Below are 21066 nucleotides of genomic sequence, written 5' to 3'. Positions count from 1 at the left end.
CTGCACGTGGCAGGAGAATTGGAGCTTGATGATCCTTGAAGTCCCTTCCAATCCAAGCCTTTCTATGATTCTATGACTGTTTAGTGAGGAAATATTGGTTGGACTGGATGATCTTGGAGGTCTTTTTCAACCTTGGTGCTCCTTCTTGATTGAAATGTTGTTATGCTACCTCTCTGTTCCAGACACATTTGTGTCTTTCCTTCGGGCATTGTCCTTAGCCACAGTTTAGCCTGAAGCAACCAGATCATAATCCTAGCAGATACTCACATATCTTCATTTTTTTGTCTGTATTGTATGGATGAGAAACAATGAAGTTGAGAAACTAGGTTTGCGCAATCTGAAAATCCTGCATGGTTTGATTTTTCTGTAGAGCTTTAACATGACATTGTGGTGATATTACAAGTACTATATTGTTCCACATAGCAAAGATTCAGCTCTGTTTTCACTGCAATCACAGTAAGCTATATGTTGCAGGGCATGTGATCAGTTTGGGAAATGCCAGACCTGAATCCATAGATCTGTCTTTGTCAGTTCATACACATCTTCTAAGTGATGTTTTAAAAATTAATTTAGTGATCTGCACATACTTCATAAAAGTAATGAGAAGAAGCCAGATGCCATTCAGCTTGTAAATGGCATAATGGAGATCCCAGTATTATTTCACTCTTTTTTATCACAGTGAAAAGTAATTGCAGATTTTGCTCTGGTAGGACTAATAAGGTCAGTCCAGTCTTCTTCCACATTGTTTCTGAGAATGGAAGTTTTCTAGATCATGTCTTAAAGCCATAGTGCATTTCATATAAACAAGTGAAATAAAACAGTCAGATATGTACCTATTTTGGACAGTATTTGTGTATCTAAGCTTTGTGGAGAAGGGTTTTCCACTGGAACATGTCTTTCAGGAATGTAAAAAAACAATTTGGTGCACTACTTCTCATTAGATTTGCAGTATAGATTTTATTTTTACAGACCTTCACTATAATTACAGAAGAGAGGATCCATTTGCTCAGCCATCATATTAACTTGTTCCACACTATGGGTAAATGATATGTACTAGGACAAGAATACAGTAGATGGTCGTGTTCTGACAGAATGAAATGGTTCCATGTTGCTTTATGATTTCCTTTACAAACAGATCACAAGCAACAGATCACTGAAAACACAGAGAGATGTGCCTGAAACAGTCTGTGGGGCAAGCATCTTTTCCTTCTATGCTGAGAGGTTCAGGTGATGGGGACAGCAGCAGCAGCAGCAGCAGCAAAAGGGTTCTTAGAGCCTGCACAACCTGACACATCAGGAACTAGACAGGAACTTGAGCTGGTAATGTAAGTGCAAAGGAGAGCCTCTATCATTCTCCCTAAGAACTGTCACCTTCCCTACACATTCACCCACTATGATTCTGTTTAGAGCTGGCTGTACTGATTATAAGAACAGCATGCAATTACTTTTCTTTAAAAGCATAACTTTTCTGTCCCTGAAGAAACTAGCGAATTATCTGAGTGTCTCAGTCTCATCAGGATGGGCAATGACTGTCGTTCAAGAAGACTGTCATTCTAATTTGAGAGGTGCCAGCTGTCTTCACTTGTCTAACGTGGAATAAATGACACTTCATAAGATCGGGGAGCTTTTCCTGCAGAGGTGACTATGGGAGAAGTGTCAACATCCTTGTGATCTACAACGGGCTTCAGAGTAAAGTTCTGCAGGATGGATGTTAAAAATAAGAATATCTCCATGCGGGCCAGACCTTCTCCTGCACAGATGCGTTTTCCTGCAAGGAAAGAATGAGGAGAACAGGAGATGATGGTAGAGTACTTTTGCTGGTAACTTATTTTAACCCCTCTGCCGTGAGAGTTCCGACATCTCAGAGTGGGCATGCAGCACTGCATCCTTCTGGGGAAGTGAAGTGAATTAAACTGAGGTCTCAGTGCTCAGAACAGTGTGAGAGTACTGGGTGGGCCAATGCAATTTGAAGGTTTCAGTTTCTCGTGTTGTGTTGCTGCTTTATGGCTAGCTAGGAGAGAGAAGTGGCATGGCTACAAGTCCCACTTCATGCATCTTTTCTTGGAGGATGCATCAGAGGAGCTCTGGTACTTGTTAAGAAAAGGAGGTAAACTGAAACTGTAGTATATGGGGTAGAGCTTAGCTGCCCAGAAGTGAGCAGCAGATCTGCAGACATCACTGTTCAGACAGGGCTGACAGAGCCACTGAAATGTCTGAAGAGGTTCTGGGAGAGGATAGTCTAGGTCCTGACGTAGAAAGAGCTCTTTACCTGTGGAAAATGGCAAGAAGTAGTCACTCTTTCTGAAGGTACCATTTGCATTCAGGAAATGTTCCGGGTCAAATTTTTCTGGATTAGGAAATTCCTTGGAGTCTTGCAGGATGGGAGACAGCAAAGGGAATATCATGGTGTCCTGAATAAGCATAGAGAGGAGAAAGTTAAGTGGAGACATGCCAAAGAGAAGCTCCATGGATCAGTTCCCAGGGCTGAATACATGAAAAGCCTTGCTTTGGTGACTGCTGCGTGATCCCAGTAAGCTTCACTGTCTGCCAGAATTAAGTGTTGAAATGTCATGAGAAAAGCTGATAGAACTGCAAAAATGGTGAGTGGTGCAGACTTGGGGCACATTTAGAAGGCTTAGAGAAACTGTATTTTCTAAGACCAACAGCACCCATTCATATCTAGAATTAGATAGCTTTTTTTCGTAGTTGCAGTTCATTGAGTAATAATTATTTGTATTGCAAGTGAAAAGTTGGAAGAATGATATACAAAAAGAAATGGTATTTGCATCTATAATAGAACCTCATAAAGACTGTTTTGGTTCTCTTGAATGATTAGAGGAATGATCGAGAATAAATTATCATTTCAGCTTCCTCGGATTCCATCAGTATCACACATATTGGTGAGAAAGGATCATCAGAAAACTTATTGGAGCTCTGGAGCTCTGAACACCTAACTCTGCACATGTAGATGTGTTGTGAAAAACTTGGTGATGTATAAAACTTCTCAGATTAAATCCTTATTAAATTCACATATACTAGAAGAAAGTTATAAGCACTCTGCCTACACAAAGGAGAACAGCTGGAAAGACATCGTTACTAATAACTGATTCATGGCCATAGACTGTACTGCCAGGGAAGTGGTGGAGTCACCAATCCTGGAGATGTTCACGGAATGTTTAGACGTTATGTTGAGGGACATGATTCAGTGACAAATATTGGTGATAGGTTCATGCTTGGACTGGATGATCTTGTGGGTCTTTTCCAACCTTGGTGATTTCGTGATTCTATGACTCTATGATGTCAATAGCTCTGGTTGGAAGGGACCCCAAGGTTCATCAAGTTCCAACCCCCATGCCACAGGCAGAGAAATAGTCTTTCTCTACTCCTGTAAAAAGAGAAAACAGCATGTTTTGTATGAGTAGGGAAGGTTTAGCCACATATAAGCTAGCAGTCTTTAAATAAAAAAACGTATTCCATAAGTATGGCAAAGATGTTCTGTTTTAACAGTATTTAAACATCTTTTAACAGTAAGGTTGGCTAGATAATTTAATATGGTTTTCAAATAAACGAGAACTTTGATTGTTTACATTTGTGTGAAAAAAAGTGGAAGCTTGATCTCCCTCTTCATACAGAGAATGGAAAAGCTTTTTTCAAATACAATGAGAGGGATGCAAGAATTAGAATTAAATGTGGAGATTGGTGGCCCTGCCCGTGGGAGGGTTGGAGATTCATGATACTTGAGGTCCCTTCCAACCCAGGCCATTCTGTGTTTCTGTGAAGAAATCATAGAATATCCTGCCAAACCAAATTATTCGGATTTGTATTGCATTTCAGTGTGTTTGAAACATAAGTAAAATGTGATTTATTTATCACATCACTGCTTTCAAGGGAAAATAATTTCTCCCAATAACACACCTTGGGAATGAAATAGTCTCTGATCTTGATGTCCTTGGTCACAGCATGTGGTAGGTTAACTGGAAGGAAATCAATGAATCTCTGGATTTCATGGATCACAGCATCTGTGTATGGCATCTGGCTCCTGTCTGCCATGCAGGGCCTTCGGTCTCGGCCCACCACACGGTCAATCTCCTTGTGAATTTTCTCTGTTGGGGAATAAGTAAATTGAACGGATGTTTCCCAAAGCCTTTCCTCACAGTTGCAGCAAGGACAAGAACACAGGAACATACTTGGTACTGATGGCTCTCTGCTGGAAGTAAACCTAGGACTGATGGACATTTCTGCTATTAGGGACTGTTGCCACCAGTGGTAGTGACACAAACTGTCTGCTTTGAACCCATGGCCTATGATATATCTTCAAGTAAATATTCCCTTTCCTCTTACCTTCAATCTCTGGGTATTTCTGGAGAATCAGGAGTCCGAATCTCAGTGTGGTGCTGGTTGTCCCAGTTCCCGCAAGGAACAAGTCAAGTGTGGTCCTGGTCAAGGACTCAACAGTGAAAATAGAGTTCCCTTTCTCCTGGAGGGAAATTTGGCAGGATTCTTGGAGTGAAAACAGTAAGAAGCTTTTCTACAAAGGACGCCTTGCGCCTATGCCGTATGCTTTTAGACTCACCTGATGTCTTTTCAAAAATACAACCCTGCCCAGGACATCAGGATAACAGTTCTTATATGACACCTGAGATAACATGGGAAGTGTGTGGAATTACCTCGGTGAGGCTGGTCAACAGCTTTCCCAGCTTTGGCTAGTGCTGTATGCCACTGTTAGCACTGCGCTTACAAATCTTTCAAAGGGAAATGGAGGGGAGAGAATGAAGGTGCCAAGAAAAGCAAATTTCCCTCTGTATTTGCCAAAGCCCAGTGTGCTGCTACAACTGGGAGGCAATGCAAGGATTCAAATGCTGATATTTCCATCATCCAAAGAGCTCTCACTTGCTCACTCTTACATTACCTGTTGCATTTTGTTGATAAAAGCATCAATAAAATCTCGAGGGCAGCTGGGATCAAAAGATTCCTGGTGTGCTTTTACAATTTCAGTTATGAAGTCATCAACTTTATCAATGTTTTTTATTATTGCTTTATGAGGCCCAGGTAAAGAATCCAGGATGGTTGGGAAGAAATTGTAGAGCTGTGATAGTAAAAGGAAAGAAAAGCATATTTTGGTTGAACTGCTTACAATGAATTGTTCCCCTAACTGTTAGTATGAGAAGGAATAAACTTTCGGAAATGTAGGTCTATATTAATCAATTGGTTTTTAATGCCTTTTACATCACGGCTTGACTAGATTCAAGGAAAGACATCATTTCAGGTACTTTTGCAATTACACCCTTCCTTGGACGTGCAATTGGAAGTGCAGAAAGTTAAAAAAAAAAAAAAAAAAAGAAAGAAAAGCACAAAGGAGTTGGCCATGTAACTGACTTTTTGGCCTTCAAAATTCTTTTCCATGTTTAGGGGAATTCATACCAGTGAAAAATTAATAACATGAATGAATAATCACTTTAAAACCACAATAATTCATACATTTATTAATGCAATGAAACTGCACAAACCTGTGTTTGTATTCTGTTCTGGTACTTTTCATTTTCTTCCAGCATGTCAATTAAATCCAGAAATTTCTTGTCCTCATAGTCAAACCGATCCCCAAATACAATGGAGCAGATGATGTTGGAAACAGCATGTATTAAAGACACAGTAGGATTGAAAGGTTTCTCTGCAACATAAGAAAAAATCACTTGCTTTCAGTATTTCAGTCATGATCTCCTTCCCTGACACCTATGGGGAAGTTTTGCATTCACTTGAGACCCAGATTTGTGCAGTCCTTTAAGAAGGTAGTGAGAGGCTTAGCCAATTGGTTCTTCTCTATTTGTAAATAACTGATATCCTATCTGAATTGTTTAAGTCCCTGTCCCAGAGATGGAGGATTTCAGTGGTGCATCAGCAATGCAGTGTTATTGACAGGAAAAGAGCAATGCAGGTGAGCATTTTTCTCTCAGATTGATAGCAGGGATATTTATGTGTGAATCCAGACTGAATTTTCTAGTGGCTCATGGAGAGCAGTGGTACTTTGGCATCTTATTGGGTCTGTCAGCATTTTTTCCTCCTTGTGGAACATCACACATGAAGGCTGTCTATTGAAAGGAAGCTTAGTGTCCAGGGTATTACCACTCTCAGGGGAGGTTCTTAAAAGAAATAGTATTTACATCCTACCAGAAATGCATGTATAGGTTAAAAAAGCAGAAATGGAGCTGTATGCTCACTTCCTGGGTAAAAATTTTGATGAAGCGGTGGCACAACACTCACTATCTCATTGCAGATATGCAACATTTCCCAGCAACTGCATGCCAATGTCCTACCATGTGTGTTCCTGATCCTCTCCACCAGAAAACGAGCTTCCTCCTGGATTCGCTCCTCAATGCCCTTCTTCCCCATTCCAAAATCACGCAGGGTGGTGAGGGTAAATCGTCGTATCTGCCTCCAGGTCTCCCCATTGCTGGTCAAAATGCCTGTCATGAAAAGGAAAAACAGACTCCATGAGGAAACAGATTTTCACCCTCCCGCTAGTCCCCCACATAGGTGTCTAACACAATTGCTATATGCCCCACACCCTAACATTCCGGCAGTTCTGGAGGTGACAAATTGACCAATCTGACCAAGGCACCATTGTTTATTTCCAGAATAGGAGAAATGACACTGGGCTGTCAATAAAAAGGCAGCACTGGTACTAAAGTCAACTTGGCCACAAGTAGATGGCTAAGATGAATTCCCAAATGCTTTATGCATTGTACCATCACCGAATACATTGAGGAAGTAAAAAATAATAGCATGGAATAACCATTTGCCTGGATAAACAGTCTAGTGGAGACTGTTGTGGTGAAGGAGCCCAGGGCCTCATGTTAGTATGACCCTTAACCAGTGTTAAGGCCTTTATTTGCTTGTCAGTGTTGTACTCTGGAATTTCCATTTGATGGCACCTGTGCTGTAGGGCCTTGGGCAGTATTTTCAGAAATGGAAGAATAACAGCAATATCTTAGCGGCACCTTTTGTCAACCAAATTTTAGCCAGAATTTGAAGGTGCTGAAAATAGAAAGGAACTCCCTGAAGCCAGCCTAGGACCTTAAACAGTTCTCCACCTACTGCTAGGTCCAAGGACTGAGTTGGGCTTTTAATACTTTATTCCTCATTTTTATATGTAAACATTGTGCTTGAAGTCCACCAGTCGCTCCTCCACTGCCCTTACAGGTGCATTCCTGTACCAAGGACAAGATCAGTTCTGTATGGCAATATTACCAGGAAGTACCTATGCCTTTGAAAACTTTCTCTAAAAGTGGCAGATTGCCTCTCCCACTGAAGGCGTCTCCATTATCAATCAGGGCTTCTTTCACAACATCGTAGCCATAGAGCACCACAACCTTTTTGGGGCCTAGATGTACTGTGAAGATAGGGCCGTACTTTTTGCTGAGCTGTAGGAAGGAAGAACACAAGGAACAACACATCTGGATGTTAATCATGGGAAAAAGAAATTTGCAGCTTCATATGAAGGTTCTTTTCTTTTTTTTTTTTTTTTTTTTTTTTTCAGAAAGTATTTGCAGATTGTGTACCACAGTGGCAGACAAAAGGTCTCTTCCCTTTTGCACCAATCCCTAGAGCATTGTAACTTCATCCTGGTGGGAGGCACACTGTCACTCACACTGCAGAAGACTGGAGCACGCTTTGGTTCAGCAGAACTTCACCTTAGTAAGTGCTAATGGTGTGTGATACAAGAACTGGGAAACACACTGACTCAAGCACAAGTAGTCCACAAGGATTAAATGTGCCAGGCACACACCTCAGAGCCTTCCACATGTACTATGATTTGAGGAACTATTTTGCTGTTAATACTTTGCAACATGGGGCAGGTAAACAGAGGCTGAAAAGAAGAAAGAGAAGGAGGTTGTTGGCAGTGACACTGAAAAATCTACTATTGCATGAACCAGTGGCCTGATGTCTCACAATCAGGAAAATGCTACACGGCCACGGTGTTTTATTCTATTGTTGCATTTGCTGGGACTGGGTGTGTGCCCAGAACTTCCCAACAGGCCTGCTTTCTCAGTGTGACTGGGAACTGCCTACAGAAGGTCCTCAGGTGGAGAATAAGAGCCCTGCTCAGAGTGTCTGGAAACCATGTAATTCCTCATTCTTTTGCATCCATTACCACCATCCCATCACAGTACCCTCAGGATCAGGCTCCACAGCCAAACTTACTCCACCTAATCTCATGCAGGCACTGCAGCACAGGCGTTTGTTTTTTTTTTTGACAGATGCATGGCAGTATCCATGGGAGGGAGCAGTCGGCGCCATTCACCTTCAAACTCGTCTGTTTGGCCCTTGTACTCACAAATTCTCCTCCCAATAGATTGTACTGACATGCCAGGGAGCTGGTGGCCCTGCATGTGGCAGGGGGTTTGGAGATTCAGGATCCTGGAGGTCCCTTCCAACCTGGGCCATTCTGTGATTCTGTGATTCTGACAGCTGGTCAAACAATATTGGCATTATCTTGTGAATTAAGATGAGTGGAGATAACACAGGAAAGAAAGAGACATTCTTACCTCCTTGAAGCTTTCCATCAAGTCCCTTGGGTTCAGCTGAAAAATATTTCCAATTATGGGGATTGGTGTGGGACCAGGAGGCTCCTTCGCTCTTTGTGATGAACTTCTCCATGCAGCAATGAGAAGGCATGAGATGCAGGCCAGCAAGAGGATTGTTGGCCATCCCAAGAACTCCATGGCGGGCTGAGGAAGGGATGCAAATTGTCAGGTGAGTTTGAACTGGGACCTGCAAACTGGAGGTTATTTATAAGCTGTAGGAGAAAAGCACGTGGATTACATCAGCCAATATCACGTCCCTGTTCCTGCTGAGGCAGCAGATTACTTATTAATCTGCTCAAGATTAGAATGAGCAAATTAGGGATGAACACCTTTGGGTTATCATCCATGTGGTACCAATAACAGTCTAATGCTGCCAAATGATCTCAAAATGCAGAAATACTAAAGCCCATCTGCGGAATGTATGCTTGCTGTTGTCCTTATGCCTAGGGTGATTTCTGGCTGCTTCTCCAACATGTGTGCGGAGTGGAGGGAGCTGTGGATGAAATAGGGGCATCTTCACAAGTGTTTTATAGGTATTTCACCTTCACTTCTTGAACGGAGTGAGAACATTGGTCTGAGGTCACGCATGCAGATTTCCAGGGAAAAAAACTGCATTTTTCCTAATCTCTTTTATACAGTCCACAGTATCCATAGCAATTGCTGGAAGATTTGAAAAGTTATCCACAAAGCACAGAGCCCTGTGGCAGCCTGTGCTCTCCTTCGACGTGTGATGTTTCAAGAAACTTTCTGAATATCCAGAGAAGGTGTGAAGATCCATGAAAGTTAATGGCATTCTGATCAGGGAGTAACAGACTGAATGGTTTTATTAGTAGTAGTTATTTAATAGAACACAAAAGCATAGGTGATGTACTACACTTCTGACTACTCTTCCTCACACGTAACATAGTATCCAGATCTAGTTTCTGGGATACAAATTCTGAGACAAGACCATGAAAATTTCAGCATTCAATGATTTACAAAACATGCATACTTGTAACATGCTATGCTGGTAGGGCTCAAGATAAGATAAAGACCTTCTTGTTATCTTTCAGGTGATTGCAGAAATGCCATTTGACCAGCCAGCACAAAAGATTTGATTAAATATTTGTGTTTGAACTCACAGGACCCAAAACACAACTCAGTTGACTCAGGACCAAGCCAGTGACGTGAGTTCTGCTCTTCAGTCAATTGGAATGTGGAGCACACTGTTACACCCTGGCTTGATCTTGTAAAGTGCAAGGAAGTTAATGTAGTATCAGCCTTGGTGCGGCTTGTGCAGTGACTCTAGCAGTAAGCCACTGTGTTGTTGTTCCTGTTGATGATCATCTTTGAATAGAGGTTTGCTTCAAAGTATAGTCAACATGAAATGAGAAGAGGCCCTTCCCCAAGCCAGGCAGCAAGTCAGGAACTGGGACACTAAGTTGACAAGTGTGCGTGCTTTGCCAACTGTGCATACGTTCAAGAGAAATGATGATGTGCAAGTTCACCAAGTGACAATATAAAACCTCAGAAAGGCCCTGTGCAGCTGATTGGAACCAGGTGAACAACACAAATTCTGTCATACAGGAGATTAATCAATTCTACTCATTTGTGCCACTGAATGTCTCCCCTGCTACAACCACAGATGTCCTGCTCAAACTGTACCTCCTCCATTAAATCTGTTCCAAATTTTCTGTAAGTGATTGTGTTCAGGCCTTGAAGTTCAGGCCTGCTGGAAGAGGCTCAGAAGCAACTCTCTCTTTTCCTCTTTCAGAATTTGCAGGAAATCAGTGAGTTTAAATTACAGTCCCAAAAGATTAGAGCTTGAGAAGCCTTCTGATGGAAACCACTTCGGCTTGGCTCAAAGCTGTGCATGCAGCCATTATTTTTTAATAGTTAATACAAGATGAATGTATGTGCTTAACTAACATGGGAGGTGGAGATATTGGTATCACGTCCAGGAAACAAAGCAACGGATACTAAATCTGGTGATAAGCATTTGCTGACAGTCAGTGATTTCTGTCTTAATACGCAGAGCCTTTATTAAGGCTGAAATAACCTGAGCTTTGAGATGACATCAGTAGGGAATTTAGGAAAGCTGTCTCAAGCACAGTTGTTTGATAGGCCCAACACTGAAAAAGGTGGAAGCCTCCACCCTCTAATGCAGGGTCTTTGTGTTTGTTAATCTCAGGTATCTGAGTATGCACTGTCATGGAGAAGTGAAGGCCAAACGGCAGTAGGGAACCAAGGTTCCTGCAGTGAACAAGTTACGTTTGAAGAAATCAGGTAAGTCCAGTGCAGACCTCATGCCTAGGTTTTGACAACTTAATTTCAGCTACTTGGATACCCATTCTCAATGTTTACTACATAGGATGCTGCTGTCTGTATTCCTTGCAGCGAGACAAATCCAGCTCCAGCTCCAGCTCAATCCATTTCTTGGTGTATGGGACCTGCTGAATCACAGCCTGAACCTCTGATTGACCTCCTGAGGCGAGCACTGAGTCAGCCCTGGGAGCACAGGTGAAGGCAGTTCAGCTGTGTGACTGGAAGGGTTGGAGCCTGGCTGCACCTCACCTAGACCCCATTTAAGGCCGACAGCCCCTGGGGAGGGATCTCTTTCTGGAGATTGCTCCCTTTGGCATTTTTTTCTGTAAGCCAAGGACATGGCTGAGTTTTTTTTGTTTTTTTTTGTTATTATTGTTATTATCTGTTTCCACCATGGTAATCCTTCTAGTTACACAGCCTGTGAAGTACCGGCCTCTCCATGCTGCTCTGCTATTTGTGTGTTTGTTGATTGTGCACTTTACACTTGGATGGGAATGGTGGCTTCAAGGTTAGGGTGTTGTTCCTCTCTTTTTCTGGAAGGAGTTAAACTGTGTTTCTTTCAGATCTCAGATCTCTCCTCTTCCTCGCCTTAGAAGGAAGTGTCTACAGCAGTGACTGTTAGTGCCTTTGCTTTCCTTAATGCCTCTCTTGTTGTAGCAGAGCCTACAGTTTTGTTTTTTGCTGCTGCCTCTGCATTCATTATGCTCAAGTGCCCAACTTGGGAGTGTCTCAGTCATGCTGGAACACATCTGCCGTTTACTGATTAATGTCATATTAACTTAGAATGGTGGCTCAGGCAAGTGCTGCTGCCCTGCTAGGGGAAACAGCTCAAGTGGCTTTTTTATTTATTTCCTGGGGTGTTTCATAGACAAGAAACTCAGGGACCTCTTTAGTGGGCCTGAACCCTGCTGGTTCTGTCCTCTGTTACCACTTGGCCAACTGGCTGACACTTCCACAGGTGCTTTCCAGCTCCCTAGCAACTCTTTATACTTCCAGACGTTCTTAAGTCCTTGGAATTAATAGCAACAGGGCAAAGAATGAATTAATCAAGGTTAAAGCCTCTGTTTGTGTTGCTGAGTGACAAGACTTTGTGTCAAATCTGCCATGGGAAGTCAAGTAGCCCGGCCTCAGTTCTGCAAATAAGATACGATTTTCGGTGTACTGGCCCACCAGAAGTAAGAGCCTTGACAGCACTGAGCGTGAGCAGGCACACAGAAAGAGCAGTATGGCTGCATGGAGAGAGAGACTTTTATTGCCTGTTCCTTTCTAAGTAATGTTGTCCAGTTTAGCAGGTGACAAAACATCTGACCCTTAATCTCTCAGGAAGTGCTAATTCCGCTTTGTGTTCCATCAGGTGAATTCAGTGGAAATGCAAGCAGCCATTGGTTGCACTTGCACTGCTGCTTGTACCACGGCACAGTGAGACGCCAGGTGAGACTGGTAGGGCACGGCTTTGGTGCTTCTCTGTATGATGGTGGAGTCTTTGGGAGCTACAGCTTCTTTTTTTTTTTTTTCTCGTCCTTTTGCTGCTTGGCACAGGCTGCCTTCTTGTCTGTTCAGCATGGAGGAAAGTGTCTGGAACAGGCAGGTTGCCTCCCAAGCCACTTAGCCATGGCAAAGTTAAAGGAAGGAGCTTTCCCTTTTTTTTTTTTTTTTTTGTCTTTCTGAAAAGGCGACTTCTAACACTTGGTCCAGGTTACAAATTCTAACAAGATAGATGATATTTTTCATGTATTTTCTTTATTTGTTTGTCTGTCAATCTGTGATGTATATTTTCTTTGAGCTTTTGTTGCACCAAACAAATAACTCGTGGTATTTCAAGGCTATTAACACAGCGAAAGAAATGAACGTTTGGCTGCTTACCTGCCCATTCATTAATGCTCCTGTGGTGACATTTCAACTGCTGTATTATTCCACATAGCTCAGACTCAGCTCTGTCACTGCAATTACAGTAAGCTACACTGCAGAGAATGTGATCAATCTGGGAAATGCCTGTCCTACATTTCTTTGTTAGCTCATAGAAAGCCTTTACCTAAAGCTCGTCAAGTTTCCTCAGTGATTCTTACATACTTCAAAAAAGTAATGGGAAGATTCAAGCTGCCTTCATGGAGATCCCAGCATTATTTCACGCTCTTTTCTCTCAATGAGCAGTGCTTAATTGCTCTTTTAATTCTGACAGGCCCAGTAAGTGCAGTCCAGCCAGTTCCCACGTGCTTAGTGAGACCGGAGGTTTTCTAGATGGTGTCTCAAAGCCAGAATGCATTTCTTCTAAATGAGTGAAAAGAAATAGTCAAGGTATGTACCTATTTTGGACAGCGTGTGGGAGTCTAAGCTTTGTGGAGGATTGTTTTCTGCTGGAGCATGTCCTTCCAGGATCACATAGAAAAGCATAAATCTTGTGTCTGTAAAGAATTTAGGAAGTTATCTGATTGTCTCAGTCACATCAGGGTGGGCAATGACTGTTGTCCAAGGAGAGTTCTGATGTTGGAGGTGGCTTGACAACTGTCTTCACTTGTCTAACGTGGAATAAATGAGATCTCATAAGGTCGAGGTGCGTTTGTCAATGAGGTGAATATGGGAGAAGTGTCAACATCCTTGTGATCTACAACGGGCTTCAGAGTAAAGTTCTGCAGGATGGATGTTAAAAATAAGAATATCTCCATGCGGGCCAGACCTTCTCCTGCACAGATGCGTTTTCCTGCAAGGAAAGAATGAGGAGAACAGGAGATGATGGTAGAGTACTTTTGCTGGTAACTTATTTTAACCCCTCTGCCGTGAGAGTTCTGACGTCTCAGAGTGGGCATGCAGCACTGCATCCTTCTGGGGAAGTGAGTTGAATTAAACTGAGGTCTCAGTGTTCAGAACAGTGTGAGAGTACTGGGTGGGCCAATGCAATTTGAAGGTTTCAGTTTCTCGTGTTGTGTTGCTGCTTTATGGCTAGCTAGGAGAGAGAAGTGGCACGGCTACAAATCCCACTTCATGCATCTTTTCTTGGAGGATGCATCAGAGGAGCTCTGGTACTTGTTAAGAAAAGGAGGTAAACTGAAACTGTAGTATATGGGGTAGAGCTTAGCTGCCCAGAAGTTAGCAGCAGATCTGCAGACATCACTGTTCAGGCAGGGATGACAGAGCCACTGAAATGTCTGAAGAGGTTCTGGGAGAGGATAGTCTAGGTCCTGACGTAGAAAGAGCTCTTTACCTGTGGAAAATGGCAAGAAGTAGTCACTCTTTCTGAAGGTACCATCTGCATTCAGGAAATGTTCCGGGTCAAATTTTTCTGGATTAGGAAATTCCTTGGAGTCGTGCAGGATGGGAGACAGCAAAGGGAATATCATGGTGTCCTGAATAAGCATAGAGAGGAGAAAGTTAAGTGGAGACATGCCAAAGTGAAGCCCCATGGATCAGTTCCCACAGCTGAATACATGAAAAGCCCTGCTTTGGTGACTGCTGTGTGATCCCAGTAAGCTTCACTGTCTGTCAGAATTAAGTGTTGAAATCCCATTAGAAAAGCTGCTGTAAATGCAGAAATTGCCAGCGGTGGAGTCCTGGGGACATGTAGGAAGCTTTTTTTCACAGCAGCCATTCATATCTGGGAGCCAGCTAGCTACCTTTCCTCATAGTTGCAGTTCATAGAGTAACAGCAGTATAACTGTTTGTATTGGAAACAAATAGTACGTACAGACTGGCTCATAAAAGGAAGGCTACAACATTGTATAACTCAGTGCATAGCATCACCAGAGAAGGACAACTCCCTCTCAGAAATCAAATAATTCTGATTCTGTATTGCTCTCCAGTGTGTATGTAATTTAAGTAAAGCATAATTAATATAGCACAGCAGGGGATTATGGATGTTCCCAGCATCAGACCTTGGGTATGAAATAGTCTCTGAGCTTGGTGTCCTTGGTCACAGCATGTGGAACGTTGAGGGGAAGGAAATCAATGAATCTCTGGATTTCATGGACCACAGCATCTGTGTATGGCATCTGGCTCCTGTCTGCCATGCAGGGGCTTCGGTCTCGGCCCACCACACGGTCAATCTCCTTGTGAATTTTCTCTGTTGGGGAATAAGTAAATTGAATGGATGTTTCCCAAAGCCTTTCCTCACAGTTGCAGCAAGGACAAGAACACAGGAACATACTTGGTACTGATGGCTCTCTGCTGGAAGTAAACCTAGGACTGATGGACATCTCTGCTATTAGGGACTGTTGCCACCAGTGGTAGTGACAAAAACTGTCTGCTTTGAACCCATGGCCTATGATATATCTTCAAGTAAATATTCCCTTTCCTCTTACCTTCAATCTCTGGGTATTTCTGGAGAATCAGGAGTCCGAATCTCAGTGTGGTGCTGGTTGTCCCAGTTCCCGCAAGGAACAAGTCAAGTGTGGTCCTGGTCAAGGACTCAACAGTGAAAATAGAGTTCCCTTTCTCCTGGAGGGAAATTTGGCAGGATTCTTGGAGTGAAAACAGTAAGAAGCTTTTCTACAAAGGACACCTTGTGCCTATGCCGTATGCTTTTAGACTCACTTGATGTCTTTTCAAAAATACAACCCTGCCCAGGACATCAGGATAACAGTTCTTATATGACACCTGAGATAACATGGGAAGTGTGTGGAATTACCTCGGTGAGGTTGGTCTACAGCTTTCCCAGCCTTGGCTAGTGCTGTATGCCACTGTTAGCACTGTGCTTACAAATCTTTCAAAGGGAAATGGAGGGGAGAGAATGAAGGTGCCAAGAAAAGAAAATTTCCCTCTGTATTTGCCAAAGCCCAGAGTGCTGCTACAACTGGGAGGCAATGCAAGGATTCAAATGGTGGTTTTCCCATCATCCAAAGAGCTCTCACTCGCTCACTCTTACATTACCTGTTGCATTTTGTTGATAAAAGCATCAATAAAATCTCGAGGGCAGCTGGGATCAAAAGATTCCTGGTGTGCTTTTACGATTTCAGAAATGAAGTCATCAACGTTATCAATGTTTTTTATTAGTTTTTGATGTGGCCCAGGTAAAAAATCTAAGGTGGTTGGGAAGAAATTGTAGAGCTGCAATGATAAAAGGAGGAAATGCGTATTTTGGTTGATGTGCTTGCAGTCATTTTTTCCCCTAACTGTCACTATGAGAAGCAGTAGACTCTTCTGAATCATGGTTTCACTATACTCAAGGAGTGAATTTACTTGAACTGCTTTAGCAGTTCTGTTCTGCTCTGGAAGTACAATGAGATTTCCATAAAATGAAATAGCATGCCAATGATAAATGAGTAACACAAATGAATATAACACTAATAACCTAAACCATTAATTCATTTATTAATTAAATGAAATTGCACAAACCTGTGTTTGTATTTTGTTCTGGTACTTGTTGTTTCCTTCCAGCATTTCAATTAGATTGAGAAACTTCTTGTCCTCATAGTCAAACCGATCCCCAAATCGAGCAATGGAGCAGATGGAGCAGATGATGTTGGAAACAGCATGGATTAAGAATTTACCAGGGTTGAAAGGTTTCTCTGCAACAGCAACAACAGAAAGGTAACTTGCTTTCAGTACTTTAGTCATCATGTCCTCCCCTTATAGCTCCAAGGAAGTTTTGCATTCACTTGAGTCCCAGATTTCTGCAGTCTTTAAAGAAGATAATGAGAGATTTATCCAATTTTATACTATACTTTATACTATACTTTAACTTGCGTTAAAGTCTCCTGCGAGCCTGCGGAATTTCCAATGCCGTAATGAGGTAATTACGGGTTGGCCGTGGAAGACCGTGGTGTTGCGGTATTCGCCTAAGGGCGTGCCTGCAGCAGCTGGCTGCTGTGGAAGTTCGAGGGTGGGGATAGCCTGTGGTTGGTGGCAGGTTGCTCTCGAATCGGGACATCAGTGCCGTGCTGGTGATGGATCAAGTTATTAAGTTGGTCCTTCAGTTCTGTAAGGACTATCACAGCAGGAATGCCCCTTCTAAGAAGGACATTTCAGTTGTACTTATTCACCTGGAAAAGGAGTGGAATCTTCCCTCCTCTCAGGACATTTTAGATCCTGATAAATGGGATCAGTTTACATCCACGCTTGCGCAGCGTGCGATAGAGGAGCAAAAAGCAGCGGAGCTAAAAATCTGGGGGTTAATTCTTGGGGCTCTTAAAGCCGCTAGAGAAGAAGATAGAATTCCTGAGGCTGCGCGCATTATGATGGGTTTGGAATTTACTAATGCCATGAGAAGTGGTGCGGAAAGCGTACTTTCTTGCAGGTCCCCTGAGGAAGAGAAAGCCACAAATATGCCCTCAACTATGGCGACTAACATCTCGTCCGCACCATCTGCACCCCCCTTCGCTCCCCCCTCGGCTTCAGCTTCGCATAAACAAGTAGAAGAAGACTGCGCTAAACTGTCTGCACTTTTATCATGCAACACCGGCCAAGTGCAGGAATCCAAGGTCGTTGAAACTCCCCAGCCGTATCCACGACAACCGCTGTATCCTTCTCGTTGTAATCTAATACCACCTGCGGGGGCAGGGAAAGAAGTGAGCTGGGATGGGACACTTGCTGTCTCCTCTGAGGAGGTGGAATGCAGTAGCACCCATGGGGGTGGGGACTGCGGGCAAGGCTCGGGTATGGATTGGTCAAAAGTTAGAGAGGCGGTAGAAGAAAAAACAGCAGATAGAAAGGGAAGCGATGTAACTTACAGGCGCTCGGATGATAACGTCCGGCCAGCACTGTCCACCCTGATCGCGCCTGAAGGAGTAGGTGGCGTGTGGGCAGCGCTGTCGGCTCAGGTTGCACCCGTAGGAGAAAGACAAAATGACGAGAGTCTCCGGACCCACTCCCTACCACAGCATTCAGACCCACTGATTCGACCCACACATCCTTTTACAAGATTGAGTGCGCATGCAACCAATCAGAAGTCTCTACAACAGTCAGTGCATGATCGAAGGGAGATGGGTCTGAGGGGAGGGGTGCGGAGCCCGCAGCTTCCAGCTGTGACTGAAAAGGATAGTGAAAGGAGAGAGGTGAATTTGCATTTGGAAGTTAAGAGAGATGCACTAACAGATTGTGGGAAGTTTAGATCTAGCCTGATAGAGGAAGCAAGAGTACTAGAGATCTTCCTGATAGTAGGGAACGATAACAGAGGCCCAGAAGGGGTACCCCTCAATCCGAAAGACATCACACACCTGATAGATTGTGCAGAGAAACAGGGATTGAAATCACTCCTTGCTCTAAATGCATTAGAAGTCCTGACAGCATCAGGTCTTCTCTTTCCTCATGATTCAACAAATCTGATGTGCATGGTTTTTAAGCCAGTGCAGTATACATTGTGGGCATCAGAATGGGTTCCCTTCAGAGACAGGTGGCCAGATTGAGGCCTAAGAGAACAAGCAACAAGGATTTGCTTGTGAGAGCAATGCTCTCAAGGCTTGAGACATCTGCCTTGAACCTGAATAAAATGTTTGTCATTTGGAGGTACATTCCAACAGGTACCTGAGGCAAAGTTGGCATATATTGGGAAAATAACCTGGTTATGTTTGTATAAGGATCCTTTGTAATTTCATACTCATAGATAGTGCCACTAGAGCTATCAGCAATCACTCTAATCAGTAATCTCTAATCTCTCTGTCTATGATTTTACCAGTACTGTAGGATGTGGCTTTAATTGTTTAGCGTTGGTGACATCACATCAATTATTGCAGGCCCACGGTCTATACAGATCACAGCTCTAGTCGACTCAGGAGCTGATGTTACTATAATATCAAATAAAGATTGGCCTATTATTTGGCCGTTGGGATCAACCCAAGTGATCAAAGGAATAGGGGGAGCCATACCAACAGGAAAGTCAGGAGGAGAAATAGAGATCATAGCAGCCAATCGGGATGGTTCATTAGAAAAACCTGTCTTGCTCATCCCGCTTATAGCTGATGTCCCAGGAACACTTTTGGGCAGAGACTTTTTGACAAAACTGGGAGTACGTATCACAAATTTATGGTAAGGGCCACTGTCTACCAATTATCTGTTGCTTATGCCATTCCCTTGCGCTGGAAACGGGACGTTCATCCCGTTTGGGTAGATCAGTGGCCCCTTTCGGATAAAAAGCTTACGGCGCTTAGACAACTAGTTACTAGAGAACTCCAGTTAGGACATATTGAACCCTCACTTAGCCAGTGGCTATACTACATGTCCGCAGTCATTCAGAGGTTCCAGGGTTTTTTACAATGGGTAATGCAGTTGCTGACAAGGTTGCGGGCACAGCATGCTTCACTGTCAGAAGTGTGCATGATCTTCATGTGTTCTATTCCCTTGCCAACAGCTCGTAATGTAGTTCAGTCATGTCCATATTGCAACTCTGCCCCAACTATTGGTGCGGGTGTTAACCCCCGTGGCTTAAAGCCATTACAGATCTGGCAGACAGACTTCACATGGGAACCCCGTATGGCCCCTCGTCCATGGCTCGCCGTTACTGTAGATACAGCTTCTTCTATGATATCAGTTACTCAACATACAAAGTGCAGTTCGACTGCAGCACAGAGTCATTGGGCCACTGCAATAGCCGCAATGGGGTTGCCCAGCCAGATAAAAACAGATAATGGGTCTTGCTTCATCTCAAAGTCGACCCAGGAATGGCTAACAGCTTGGGGGATATCTCATTCCACAGGAATCCCTGGCAACTCTCAGGGACAAGCAATTGTAGAACGTGCCAGTCGCCTCCTCAAGAAAAAGTAACACGTCCTGGGTGAGGGAGAAGGGTATCAGAGTGCAATTCCGGTTAAAAGACAAGCAGAGATTCTATCTAAAGCCATTTAGTCATTGAATCACTTTGAACGTGGAGATTGCAGTAGAAGCCCTGTACAGAAACATTGGCAGCCCAAAGTTTTGAGTGAAGGGCCTCCAGTAAAAATAAAAGCAGATAGTGGAGAATGGTAGGCGGGCTGGATGATTCTGGTATGGGGAAGAGGCTATGCAGCAGTAAAACACTGCGAGACGGGAAAAATAGTATGGATACCATCACGAAAAATTAGGCCAGACATCAGCAAGGAACTAACTGGAACATAAGTCTTCCCATTTACAGCATTGATTCCTGGGAAGGCCCAGACAACAGACAAGATCGCGGAAAGAACAAGAGGAGTCGCTCCTGAACAGCTTACCCATAAAAGAAAGGTGTTCGTGCTAATGAGGTACCAACTGCTAAAACACATCAGAGGCAGTGGACAGAAAGCCTTCATTGCTGTTCACCACGACACAAGAGAGACAGACATCACGTCTTAGAAAGAGCAAAGAAGGATGGAGAACACCACTGATGGGAAGTGCTTCCTGGATGGTCCATCAATGCGACGGGAATGTTTAACTCTGTTTAATTCTATTCTATATTCAATTATAGTTGCATTAGGTCTAACATTAATACGCTTAGTGCTTATAGTCATATTATACATATAGGCATATAGGTATATAAGTATATAGTCATATTAGGTATATAGGTATATAACACATATATTAGTGTATGCTGAGACAAATGACTTGTATGGCAAATAATAAGACGAACAAATCAGCATCATCTAAGAATGCAATATATAGTTTTATGTAGAACTCACGTTTAAGACATTAGGATTATTAAGTTAATAGGTTGTCATTAGGTTAATAGGTTATAGGGTTATTAGGGTAGGATTATTCTGCGAATCGGGATGCAACGGGGCAAGGCTTAACCGAGAGGACAATGGCATGTATAGGCGCAATGCGGGGATTTCGGGGTGTACGCGGTTAGGGTCCTCTCGAGTTGTAGTAGACTTTCTTGAGCTTGGAGAGGGGGAGATGTTGTCAGCAACTGCGAGACCCCCCCACGGGATGTGACGCGATAGGCCCTCTCCCTGCTCTATGATTGATGTGTGGCACGTGCCCTTAGGGGCGTAGATGAAGCACATAGGTTATATAAGCTAGAGTTCACGTGTAATAAACGCCATTTTGCTGTTCATCATATTGGTGTGTACGTGCAGTCATTTGGTCCTGGCCTGGTTTTAGGTCAGTCCCGTAGGAGGCAATGCAACAGGGGCATATTTGCCAGAGAGGTGACTATGGGAGAAATGTCAACATCTTTGCGATCTACAACGGGCTTCAGAGTAAAGTTCTGCAGGATGGATGTTAAAAATAAGAATATCTCCATCCGGGCCAGACCTTCTCCTGCACAGATGCGTTTTCCTGCAAGGAAAGAATGAGGAGAACA

General features: G+C 43.3%; 2 protein-coding genes and 1 long non-coding RNA gene across 5 annotated transcripts in view; 1 reads left to right on the top strand and 2 right to left on the bottom strand.

The window, feature by feature from the left end:
* Window positions 1–937: 937 nt before the first annotated feature.
* The window catches only part of LOC128078165 (cytochrome P450 2H2), a 24998-nt gene continuing 4869 nt past the window's right edge, over window positions 938–21066 (bottom strand). The window contains exons 1-9 of one of the 2 annotated variants that reach the window (XM_052678136.1): window positions 8544–8735; window positions 7256–7418; window positions 6312–6461; window positions 5508–5668; window positions 4910–5086; window positions 4342–4477; window positions 3916–4103; window positions 2270–2411; window positions 938–1768 (exon numbers count right to left, since the gene is read on the bottom strand). In XM_052678136.1, the coding sequence (XP_052534096.1) occupies window positions 1587–1768; window positions 2270–2411; window positions 3916–4103; window positions 4342–4477; window positions 4910–5086; window positions 5508–5668; window positions 6312–6461; window positions 7256–7418; window positions 8544–8720 (1476 nt within the window). In that variant the 5' untranslated portion in view covers window positions 8721–8735 and the 3' untranslated portion in view covers window positions 938–1586. Of the gene's footprint in view, window positions 1769–2269; window positions 2412–3915; window positions 4104–4341; window positions 4478–4909; window positions 5087–5507; window positions 5669–6311; window positions 6462–7255; window positions 7419–8543; window positions 8736–21066 lie in introns of those variants that run through there. The other variant, XM_052678137.1, reaches the window with a different exon arrangement.
* LOC128078178 (uncharacterized) overlaps window positions 1925–21066 on the top strand; it is a 52187-nt gene continuing 33045 nt past the window's right edge. The window contains exon 1 of the long non-coding RNA XR_008205355.1: window positions 1925–2107. This is a non-coding gene — a long non-coding RNA (uncharacterized LOC128078178). The remainder of the gene's footprint in view (window positions 2108–21066) is intronic.
* The window catches only part of LOC128078162 (cytochrome P450 2H1-like), a 24659-nt gene continuing 16200 nt past the window's right edge, over window positions 12608–21066 (bottom strand). The window contains exon 11 of one of the 2 annotated variants that reach the window (XR_008205336.1): window positions 12608–12918. Coding sequence is in view for 1 of the 2 variants with exons in the window: in XM_052678134.1 (XP_052534094.1) it covers window positions 13403–13431 (29 nt within the window). In the remaining variant the exon portion in view is untranslated. Of the gene's footprint in view, window positions 13432–21066 lie in introns of both variants that reach the window. The other variant, XM_052678134.1, reaches the window with a different exon arrangement.

The sequence above is a fragment of the Tympanuchus pallidicinctus genome, unplaced genomic scaffold, assembly GCF_026119805.1.
Source record: "Tympanuchus pallidicinctus isolate F22 unplaced genomic scaffold, pur_lepc_1.0 scaffold16, whole genome shotgun sequence".
Lineage (NCBI taxonomy): Eukaryota > Metazoa > Chordata > Aves > Galliformes > Phasianidae > Tympanuchus > Tympanuchus pallidicinctus.
This window is presented reverse-complemented; position numbering and strand designations above follow the sequence as displayed.